Source organism: Anas platyrhynchos, chromosome Z (assembly GCF_047663525.1).
Source record: "Anas platyrhynchos isolate ZD024472 breed Pekin duck chromosome Z, IASCAAS_PekinDuck_T2T, whole genome shotgun sequence".
NCBI classification, from domain to species: Eukaryota; Metazoa; Chordata; class Aves; order Anseriformes; family Anatidae; genus Anas; species Anas platyrhynchos.
The window spans coordinates 30,508,566-30,520,812 of record NC_092621.1 but is presented as its reverse complement, the minus strand read 5'-3'; the positions used below and the strand labels follow the sequence as shown (position 1 = coordinate 30,520,812).

Genomic DNA, 12,247 nt, shown 5'->3' with positions numbered 1-12,247 from the left:
TATAGAAAGTAACTCCAAGCTTTTTCAAAATGAAAGCGCATTCAATTATAGATGAGTTTGTATAGCACAAGTGACCGTATCATTCATTCTTATTTAGTCAAAGCTTCCACTGAAGTGTCTGAAATTCTAGTAGTCGGCCTGTAAGTTGGTTAATAACAGCATTCAATATCAATCCATCTCTGAATTGAAAAAGTTATTAATCTCTTTTCTTTAGGTATCTGATGTCCAAAGCAGCTGCAGATCATCAACTCCCTCTCCGTGTGACATCACTAGAAAACGGTAGACTGGTGATGTCACACATACCACAGAACCCCGCTGCAGAATGGAGCAGGCCTATTAAGGGTAAGGTAAGTTTTCTCCCTCCACCACCACCCCTTTTCAACAATATTGCATGGTTTTATAAGATTTCTAATTTCTTTATTTTATATCCCCAGGATATAAAGTAAAGACTAAAGAAAACCTTATAAAACTGCATAATATTGTGGTTGTGTGTGTGTGTGTTTATTTAAAAAACAAAACAAAAACTCCCTTATGAAGTTCAGTCCTTACCCCATATACCAATATCCTGGCTCCAGTCTGCTTTGGGGTTCCATGATGAATATGCCAGAATAGTGTATGTTGGGACATCACGGAGAGTGGAGTCAGCATTCCCTGGCTGCTCTGGATGTCAGAAACCTAATTTTAAAAGGTAAGTTTTCAGTTGAGAATGTGTTGAATGTCTCTCCTGGCTTATGTGGAAACATTCAACACATTTCTGATTTTTTTTTCGTTGTGCTTGCATTTAAAAAATTACAAAATTTAGTTGTAGCTTAACACAGCTTCAGGTTACATTTTGTACTTGGCCTTAGTCTAGGCCCTTTTATCTTGTTTGCTGTGCTGTTAGTACCATGTGTTGCATTTGAAACAAGACCATAAGTAGCAGTCATATAGTCAAACAGCAGTATAGAAGCAGTGCTATTGGCAATGTGAATTACCAGCAACATAAGAATGTAATTCTGTGCACATCCAAGTTAGTCACTGGATATTTCTGCATAAATAATCAGTTTGGAGTGTAGGCTGTAAAAGCTTAGCAAACTGAGAATTAGCTCAACTAAACTGAAGGGGAACAACTCCTTCATATGTATTAAGAGCAAGCCTTTCATTGATAAGGAAAGACCTTTTTTCCAGTAAAGACCGTCTTGAGTTGAGATACTTGTGTATTTGTATTCCATGTCTACTAATAAAGTGTTGTTGAAGTTCGTATACACTGGAAGGTAGTACATCCAGATCTCCATCTCTGCGTACCCCTCATTGATGAGAGGACTGAACCATGGAGCTGTAATAGCTACACAGTTGTATAAACGCTGCTGTTCAACTAAACCACTCACCATGGATTTTCATGGGCAACTGTATTTTGATTACTCTGAGTAGAAAGGTCATGCTATTCTGTGCTTACAAGCAACTTTTTGCCCCTGAGATCATAGAATTGTAGAGTATCCTGAGTTGGACAGGACCCACAGCAATCATCAAGTCTGACTCCAAGAAAGTCAAGCAGAACTATGAAAGCAACACGATGCTGCATTCTATTCATTTGTTGATCCCATTAGCACATCAGTTCATATTCAGAGGCTTTATCTTTCACCTTAAGAAATCCTCTAGTCTGACATTTGAAGAGACACCTTCAAATTTCATGGACCTTGAAGCAGCACTACTGCTATTGTTTCAGTAGGTCAACCGAGGCCTTCTGAGTGGAATTTTGAAAACATGAAGGAATGGCAACTCAGCAGCTTTTCTGGACAACCTGTTCTAATGCCATTGGTTTCTGATAAAAATACAGTTTCTAAAGTCCATCCTAAACTTCCTGAGCTTCAATTTGTGGCCATTTTATACATAAATATTTATACATAAATATTTGTAAAGGGAAGTTTATGTTGCGTAGAAAGTAGGCTGCTACATATTGCTGAAGTAGGGAGCTAGGTCATAGCTTCATCAATCATTGATTTGCTTTTTTATTGGAAAATCACAAGACTATGTGTTGTAGTTTAACCCAGCAGGCAGTTAAGCACCACACAACCATTCACTCACTCATGCACACCAGAGGGAGAAAAGCATGGAAAAACAAAACAAAACTCATGAGTTTAGGGCAGTTTAATAGGAGAGAAAGAGGAGAGGAAAAAAAAGAAAAGAATACACAAAGTAAGTGATGTACACCGCAGCTGCTCACCACCATCTAACTGATGCTCAGCCAGTCCCTGAGCAATGGCAGTGCCCTGCCCTCAGGCTTCTCCCCCCAGTTTTATTGCTGATCACGATGTCATATGGTATAGAATATTCCTTGGGTTGGTTTGGGTCACCTGTCCTGGCTACGTCCCTTCCCAGCTCTTTGTGTCTCCTCAACCTCTTTGCTGGCAGGGCATCACGAGAAGCTGAAAAGTCCATTTTCCAGTCAGCACTGCCCTGCAACATCTAAAACATCAGTGTTTTATCACCACAATTTTCATCAGATATCCAAAACACAGCACCCTACCAGCTTCTGTGAAGAAACTCAATGTACTCTATCCCAGCTGAAACCAGGACACTATATTAGAGAATTAAATCGCATAACAAACGTAATGCTAAATTTTGTAGTGATGTGTCTCAAGCTTGTAGACATTTTTTATTTCCCTTTTTATATTTTAAAATTTAAGGAACGATAGCTGATTGAACTGAACTACAGTTATTGAAAAAATAAGGATTTATTTTTCCAAACTTTTTGGTCCCTATATGTTCTGCACCGTGGCTGTTTCTGAGGGAAGGATATTCTTTCTGAGGAAAAGATACTCTAATTTCTGTGTGTTGTCACTACCAGATTTACTGCCAACTACTAAACCCCAGTAAAAAAGTGAGTAGTTGAAATACAGGAAAATAATTAATAAATTTGTTAATATGTATTTACATAATTGCATAAAAATGATTGGGAATCAAATCGGGTTTTCTAGAGATGGTAAGTAGAGGACAATAATTTTCATTAAAAAACTATCACTAGAATTGTGTGTATTTTTTGCCTTTTTTTTTTTTTTTTTTTTTTAAACAAGGAGAAATGTGACCTCTAAAAAAAAAGAGCTTTCCTTTACGTGATAATGAAGGCGGTAAAGTTCTGAGGTCTATTCTTGATTAAGCCTTCTACTTGTGTCCGGCTATTCAATGCATGATACAGATATCACTTTGAAGTTTACTCAGTGATTCAGCTAGTATTTATCTGGCTCATAGATACAGTTTTTTTGTTTTGTTTTGTTTTGTTTTCCTGTATAAACCAAATCTTATTTAACAATAAATGAGTTTCTTAAAAATTCACCATGTCTTGTTGATTTTTACTCTGTAGTCATTTTAATACATTTTTTCACACATCCTATTCTTTGCTATATCAGATCATGTACAGCATTTCTATATTCTGACAGTTATTTTTTGTTTTGACATAATCCACTGATACTATGTAGTGTATAATCAATCACTTAAAACTCTGTGAAATATTTTATATACTTTACTGGAAAGATAAATCTGTGCACGTAGTTCTCTCATAAATTAGCAATTAATTCTGTTGACTGCTAGTATTAAGAGGTGATATTGATTTGGTAGGCTGCAGTATACACAAAGGCTATTTTCCTGTTGCAGTGCTCAGTGGCAGGTTTTATGCTGCAGTGTATTACATGTGCAAATTATGACTGGCCACAAGTGGGGAAAATTAGAGCAGTTTCCTGGGTTGCCTGTGGGCTCAGCACTAATTGTTATGTGGTAATGGGGCATAATTTCCTAGTTAAAACCTTCTGATTTTTTAATTTTAATCAAAGAATTTGAAGGGGTAGCTGTTCATTTTGCTATGTAACATGTAAATGATTACTTATAAATAAGATACCTGGTCTTCAAACAAGCATTCAGCCTGATTGGCCCTGCTGCGCATTGTAGAGATCAGCTGAAATTTGTAGAAAGGAATTATTCCACGGTCCATAGAAAAGTCATTATTACAGACTGTTGGATGGCAGACAAGTTGAGCTTCGTCCAGCCTTTTCTTCCATAGGTTTCTTTGTGCGCTGGACCACAGGAAGCTGTTTATCAAAAGCTGAAGATATGTATCAAATACATAGGTTCCCAAGTCTTGCTTCTTTTTCTTGCAGAACTGTAGTCTCTTTATTTTCTTAACATCTCTGACAAGTCAACGGATGTAATGAATCCTCATTTATGTAAAATGCACTGAATTACTTAGAACGGCAAAAGTACTATAGCATACCATATCTCTTTTTGTAGCTGTTCATATATCACTAAATCACAGAATGTCATGAGTTTAAGGGACCCACAAAGATCATTAAGTCTAACAGGACTACCTAAAAATTAAACCATACATCTGAGATCATTGTCCACGTGCTTCTTGATCTCCAGCAGGCTTGGTACTGTGCCTACTGCCCTGGGGAGCCTGTCCCAGTTCCCAACCACCTTCTGGGTACAGAACCTCTCCCTAACCCCCAGCCTGACCCTCCCCTGTCCCAGCTCCATGCCGTCGCCTTGGGTCCTGTCGCTGTCCCCAGAGAGCAGAGCTCAGCGCCTGCTCTTCCGCTCCCCTCGTGAGGGAGCTGCAGGCCACCATGAGGCCTCCCCTCAGCCTGCTCTGCTCAGGGCTGAGCAAACCAAGGGGCCTCAGCTGCTCCTCACACGTCTTCCCCTCCAGACCATTCACCATCTGTGTAACCCTCCTTAGGACACTCCAGTAGTTTTATGTCCATCTTAAATTGTGGCACCCAAAATACACGCTGTACTTGAGGTGAAGCTTCACTGGCACAGAGTAGAGCAGGACAATCACTTCCCTTGACCAGCTAGCAGTGCTGTGCTTGATGCACCCCAGTTGACTCACATTCATTTTACCATTGACCAAAACCCCTAGATCCCTCATACTGGGGCTGTTTGCTGGCCTCTCATCCTCCAGTCTGTACATAATCAAGGACTGCCCCAGCACAGGTGCAAAATCTGGCACTTGCTCTTAAGTTTCATACATTTGGTGATTGCCCAGCTCTAATTTGTCAAGATCTCTCTGCAAGGCCTCTCAACAGGTCCTAGCTTATTATCATATGGAATTTACTTAGTATGAGTTTGAGTCCTGTGTCCAGATCATTCCTAAAAAAAAAATAATAATTAAACCAGCCCCAGAACAGAGCCCTGCAGAACCCCACTAGTAACTGTCCATCAGTTTTATGTAATCCATTTGAGCCCAACCCATCAGCCAATTTTCATACATTGCATTATGTAACTGTCTAGGTGTATGCTGGACAATTTGTCCAGAAGGATACAGTGAGAGACAGTATCAAAAGCTTTGCTGAAATCCAAAAAGATCAGGTCTACTGCTTCGATTGGTTGACTAAGTGGGTGATCTTGTAAAAGGAAATTAATTTAGTTAAACAGAATTTTCCCCCTTGAACCTGTGCTGGCTATGAGCACTGACTGCTTTGTCTTTCAGGTGTTTAACTCCTAGAATAATCTTCTCCATAACTTTACCTGGCACTGAACTGAGACTGACAAGCCTGTAATTACCTGAATCTTTTTTCTTACCCTTCTTAAAAGCTGGAACCACACTTGCCAGCTTCCAGTCAACTGGGACCTCTCCAGAGTACCAGGACTATTGACAAATGTTTGAAAGAGATTTTGTGATGACATCAGCCTGCTCTTTGAGTACTCTGGGTTGAATCCCATGGGGCTCCATAGACTTAGTGCGTTCATCTGGAGCAGCAAGTCCTGCAGAAGTTCAGAGATAGCTGGGAGTTTTTACTGCAGTCACAGTCCTCTAGCTCAGGGCTCCACAGGTCCTAGGACTCAGCATCGGTGCTAAAGAAGAGGTGAAGAAGGCATTAAGTGTCTCTGCCTTGCCTACATCCCTATTTGTAAGGTGACTAGCCTCATCCAGTATGGGCCAATATTGTCCTGGTCATCCTTTTGCTGTTAACATACTTAAAAACGCCATTTTTGTTGTCCCATGCACTACTGACCAGCTTCAACTCTAACTGAACTTTAGCTGCACTGAATTTATCCCTACAGTGGCAAACAGCATCTCTGTGTCTCTGTAGTTTTACTGTGTCACTTGACCTTGCTTACAATATCCATACACTTTCCTTTTCCACCTAAGTTCTAGAAAAAGATCCCTCTTAGCTGAGCCAGCTTTCTGCCCTGCTTGCTTGACTTCTAGTACTTTGGAACTGCCTGCTCCTGCACTCTTAAGAGATGGCTAATAAAAAGTGACCAGCCCTGATGGACTCTAGTGCCTTCAAAAGCAGTTTCCCAGGGGACCTTAATAACTAGTTCCCTGAGCAGCCTGAAGTCTGCTCTCCTCATATCCAGGATTGAAATTTTAATGTAAAAATATGCCTTGTTCATTTGCTTATGTAATAAACCAGAGAACTACTACTTGGAAAAAATACTTAAGAGGAATGTATATGTGTCTAAGATTGTTAAGAAAGATGTTTTGTCATATTGTGACCACTATGTGGGTTTTTTTCCCATATTGTATTTTGCCTATTTAAATGAGGAAAAAAAAAATAGTGCTGTGTATATACACTCTATTTTTTTTTTTCCCATTATCTTTTATCCTCATTCAGCCTTTCCAGACTTAACAAGCAATTCTCTAGAAATTCTCTATGGAAGATCATAAGATGACATATTTCAATTTGGATAAGAAAATAAGTTTTAATTACATGAGTTAAAAACTTAAGGCTTTAGAGCTGGAAATTGTTGTCCATAGCCTGCTGTTTCATAAACAACCAAGTTGCAGTACATATCTATTAAAAATTCTTTTATCTAAAACTTTGAATAAATTGAAAAATTATAATGCAAAAACTGTGATTTTTCTCCCTGAAATTTGTAGTAAATTGTTTTTGCAAATAATAATATAAATTGTATCATTTGCTTTAAATGAAATTATTCTAAGATTTCCTGTAGGAATTTTGTTTCTACCTACTAAAAATGTAAATACATTTTTGGTATGAAATAGACTAATACATTTGTTAGTTACCAGCATAAGTGAATTTAAAAACTTAGTGTTTTTTTAAGATTCTGCTTTGATTTTAAGTTTTGGCTATAAAAAACTAACATCTTTACAGTATTACTTTCTTAACTAGTATATTATCTCTCTGTAGCATAAAAACGTGGAAATACACATTCATCTTATATACGCTAGGGGTAGATAGACTAAGTGAAACTCACTAACATTTTCTTTCAGTTGGTTTCTTTCTATGTTGTATTAACATGTACCATGATTAGTGTAGGATTAATACACAAAAACAAGATTCAAGTGTAATGCAATGATAAATAAATGGTGTTTATGTTTTCAGGGAAGATGGTACCACCGGAAGCAAGCAGTAAAGGAATTGCATGGTACGTTGATACGACTGCTTAATGAACTGTTACCATGGGAACCAAAGCTTATGAAAGCATTTCAAAGGAACAGGTAATTAGCTGCTCTTTTTTTAACAATAGTGCATGGGATGTGAAACAGAACAAAGTGAATCTTTTTAAAGCTAATCAATGTTAGTTTGCTTCTCAAATAAACTAAGTGAATATACTTTGAAGATAGGAGGGAGGCATTGTCAATACTTTAGATGAAAGGATTATTTTATGTTCCAGACTAAGTGTCTCTAAGTAAAGTTTAACTCCTAATATTTTTTTTTTTCTCTAAAATGGTCTGGAATCCTTAAGTATGCCTATCTCAATAGTTGTACCACAATCCAACTAGGATTTTTATTGCTGTTTATTTGGCTAAATGATTCTGAAAACCCGTATCTACATAACTGGACCAGGACTTCTTATGACACTTTAAGTCTGACTGCCTACTGTCTAAAGCTACCAAAATAGGTTGCTTTTGAATTCTCCACAAAGCAATTCAAGTCAATTCTTAAAACATGGTTGTAGCCCTGTGAATTTAGAATGCATCTAGAATTATATGTCAGTGTAGCAGAGGCAGATGAGTAAAGGTGTTAACAGCAGTGAAGATTCTTTGGGATCTAGCACTCATATTCTAAGCCCTGTAGAGGTCTGATACTGATTTTATAATGTCATTTGGTATTGAAGATTGGTGCCACTTCTCTGTTATAGTTACAGGTATTGACTTACAGACGACAGGTGTTGCCCTGTATACAGACAACACGTATACATGTTGTCTGTTTTGCCACATAGACACTGAAAGAGTAAATATGAGTGTGTGTTGAATTTTAGATAAAGTTAGGCTGCTGCTTATACGTTGAGTGTGAAGGAAGCAACTTACACAGTTACATGATGCAGAATTAATTCTGAAAAGCATAAAATATACGACATGAAAAAGAAACAAAACATATAACACCAATGACAGTAAGAGGTGGTTCCTTAGTAGGTCACTTTATGGGTATCATTCATGAATGAAAAACCTTATTTCCTTATTTGGAAATTTAGGATATTTTTGAACACTTCACTTTAAACAATAGACCAAAGTACTAGTTCTACTCATTTCTATTCTTTTCTGTTTGAGTTTCTATTCGTTTTTGTCGCTGTTCTTCCTGTCTGTAGCAACTCAGACTCATTTTGGAAAGTGACAGGTATACTGGTAGAAGGAATTTCAGTTTCCAGTATATTGGCTCTCTGGTTTATTCTTTATGTATATTATCCTTTATTTAAATTCTGCTGTAGATTACTAGTTTTTGTTTATTAACTGTGGTGCTTATGGAAGTGGCTCCATAGTGTAAAGTGTCTTCACAGAAGTACTGTGTATGAGAGAGGCCTAATGTGAGGGGTTTTACTCATATTGGTGGTGATTTTACTCATGCTGGTAGCAGCTGAGGTCTGGCATATATGTGTGCTGGTAGCTAAAGAAGCATACATTTCAAGTAGAGGATAGTTTTTGAGGTGAATTTGTATTTCTCATATGTAAGCTCTTTATTGTAACCACAATTTCTGCAGCAATACTAGCCTTGGCATATTTGTGGCAGAACTTCTTGGACAGACTCACAATACACCAGGGAAAGCTCAAGCTGAAAAACAGTCTTTACAAACCGGGGGTAAAAGAGAGAGAGATGTATGGGGGGATTCTATATCAGTGTCTCGCTCGAGTTCAGTATGCAGCTGCTAGACAGCTGTGTAGTACCAATGACAGTGGTAAAAAAAAGGTGTAATGAAAGGGAAAACGTAATTGAGTGAAGACTGCTTATGATAATGTAAGAAGCAGCACCATCACAGCTCTAGCTACAGTTGTAGTGTCCAAAGGGCATGTCAGCCAGCTAACTTCTAATTGAATCACAGTGTTGGCCTGCTAGGTTTTCAATTGCTGGGCAGTGCTCTTTTCAGCACTGCAAGGCATTGATATGGATTAAGAGTCTGGAGTTTTTCTTCCTTCCTTTTTGTTGTCTTTAATTAATAGAAGTACTCTTTATGACTGAAATGCTATTTTCCCCTTCTGAGAGGTACTCTATTCCTTTCAAAATTGTAGAGCGTAGTGTTGAATGGTATTTGAATAGCAGCAAGGTTTAAAAGGAAAAGTCACTTGTACCTACTGATCGGATTTGTTTACTGGCACCATGCCATAACTTCTGCTGAAGAAAGGAAGGCGATTCCCATTCAGAAATGTTAATACATGTTAATACAGTACTGTTCGCCTAGTGTCCTGCTGTAGTTCCCCAGTGTCCTTCTGTAGTTCTTCCACACCTAGACTTAAAGCTCAAAATCCTAATGATAGAGTTAATGAAGTATCACTGCACTACATCTTCACACAGTCTTCAATGTTGTTTTCGCTCAGTGAGAGTGTCAAAGCTGAGAGCACACAGATAGGTCTTACTGCTCCTGACGAACCTCACCTGGCTCTCCATCTGCATCCCATGCCTGTGGGCCCAGGACCCCAATTTCAGGTCATTATGCAGCCGTCAACCTCTGCCATACAAATGCTAGTTTCCAGCTCAGCTATAGCACCGCCCCTGTCTGGTTATGGGTCTTGCAGATCTTGGCTGACCCACAGGCTGAGCTCAGTCCTGTATCATGATTGGGCCCAACAATGACTGGACTGGGTCTAACCCTGGTGGCCATCACTGGGTCTGATCCTGACCTGAAGCTGTGAATTGACTTCCCAGCTCGACCTCAGACCTGCCTCATCACCAGGAACTTGCCTGTTGATTTGGGCTCTTGGCTGAAACCAGATACCATCTCCAGGCCTGCCCTGTACTCCCACTCAGGGGCAGTGGGATGGTGTCCTGGTTTGTGAGTCTTCTGCCCTACCATTTTCAGTACTCAGCTCAGCTCCTCCCTTCCCATCCCTTTGGGGACAGCTAGTCATTGCTGCACTCAGTGCAAAAAAATAGGTTTTTAACCTATAAGAATGGGTAAAATTAAGGTATTATTCTTACTGTGACAAAGGCTTGAGTTTAGGTCCAGACTGGATTCTAGATTCTGTTCTACACGAGGTGCTAATTGCTATCACCTTATTCTTTTGCTAATTAATACTCCTGAATATTTTGTTGGTTACCACAAGCTGAATCATGCAGTTCACTATATTTGTATGCTAAAATATCCCTCGATCTCATCTAAACAATGGCATAGAAGAAGGGACAATGCAAATATGCAGCAGTTTAGGAGTGTCAAGATAAGTGTGCTATAAAATGGATGTGTTTCTGAAGAGTGCTCAAGTGAGTAAAGCAGCTGTGCAATTCCATCACATGCACGTTCTTAGTGGAGTGTGAACGTGTGGAAATGACAGTGGCAGCTGTTCTAATGGCCCAGAGAATAAAAAGTCCTCTTGAAGGAGAAAGGTATGTTAAGGTCCCATAGCTGGGCCAGAAGCACGATGCATTCAAAAAAACAAAATTTACTTAATTCTCGAGTTGACACAGTTTTCAGAGGAAGGAGTAGACTTGTTACAGCTAATACTCAAGTTCATACAGATACGTTTGTCACAGTGCAAAATGAAGTAAGAAGCAGAAAATGAATGCAGTTCAACACTGATAGTCATAATTGACTCAGTCTTTTTGCTTATAGTTAGAGGACTTAATGGCATACAATTCATTTTTTTTTGGTGAGGAAAGGAGTATCACTGTTACTTCATGTTTATGGGGCTTAGAGACTTGCAGTGCTACCCTGAAAAATTTTGAAGGACACAGGCAATTAGTTCTACACCAACTACTGTGGCAGCAAATACAAACAAAAGAATGTTAAAAGAAAGTGGTATTCTTTGGTAAAGTTAGTTTTGTTACTTTCAAGGTCTAGATTGAAGAAGGACTACGATGACTTTAAAAGACATCCAGACCATGATAAATTTACCAGAGAATTGTGGAGTAATGATGAAAGTGAGGTTGATGCTGGCAAAGATTCTTTTGCAATAGTAAGCAGTAAATCTTCAGAGTCTGCAGAACATGTGGAAATTCCCAGAAAAGATCACCCAGACAATGGTAAGCATTTAATGGAATTTGATAGCCTGAACTTGATCCATGACCTGAATCAAGTTGATTAAGGAAATGAATTTCTCTGTGTGAGCTTGCATCATAGTTTTTACCTCAGCTACCATTTTGTTAATATTAAAATAGATTTAGACATACATCTGATAGGTGTAGGCTAGAGGGGGGCAGAATATGACCAATCTGAGTGTTCTGATTCATGCAAGCTTTTGCCATTATTAATGCTTAATCATTTCTGTGATCACATAATGTGCCTGCTCAGAATTTAACTTTGTGGTGGATTGACCTTGGCTGGCTACCAGATACCCACCCAGCTGCCCTCTCATTCCCTGTCCTTGGCGGGACAGAGAAGAAAATAAGATGGGAAAAGATAAAGATTGGTCGAGATAAAGACAGGAAAATCATTTACCAATTAGTGTCACACACAAAACAGACTCAATGTAGGGAAAATTAATTTAATTGATTGCCAATTCAAGTAGGATGGTCAGAAACAAAGACAAAAACTAAACCACTTTCTCCCTACCCAGGCTGAACTTTACACCATTCCCAACTCTTCCACTTCCTCCCTGCACTGAGTGGCATGAGGTGGGTGGGGAATGGGGGTTGTGGTCAATTCATAGCAGTTTGTCTCTGCTGCTTCTTCATCTTCACACCTTTCCCCAGCTCTAGCATGGGTTGCTGCTGTAGGCAGCAGTCCTTCAAGAACTGCTCCAGTGTGGGTCCACAGGCAATAGTCCTTCAGAGTAAGACTGTTCCAGCATCAGTGTTCTTCTCCACAGCCCCTGGTACCCGTGAGGAACCTGCTCCAGGTACCTGTGAGGAGCCAGTAGGCACTCCATAGCCTGCGA

The 12,247-nt window shown here is 39.1% G+C and overlaps 1 protein-coding gene across 4 annotated transcripts in view; it reads left to right on the top strand.

The window, feature by feature from the left end:
* BRD10 (bromodomain containing 10) overlaps nucleotides 1-12,247 on the top strand; it is a 59,509-nt gene that overhangs the window by 40,507 nt on the left and 6,755 nt on the right. For 3 of the 4 annotated variants that reach the window (XM_038170245.2, XM_038170244.2, XM_038170246.2), the window contains 2 exons: nucleotides 7,326-7,441; nucleotides 11,206-11,393. In XM_038170245.2, the coding sequence (XP_038026173.1) occupies nucleotides 7,326-7,441; nucleotides 11,206-11,393 (304 nt within the window). The remainder of the gene's footprint in view (nucleotides 1-7,325; nucleotides 7,442-11,205; nucleotides 11,394-12,247) is intronic. The other variant, XM_027446137.3, reaches the window with a different exon arrangement.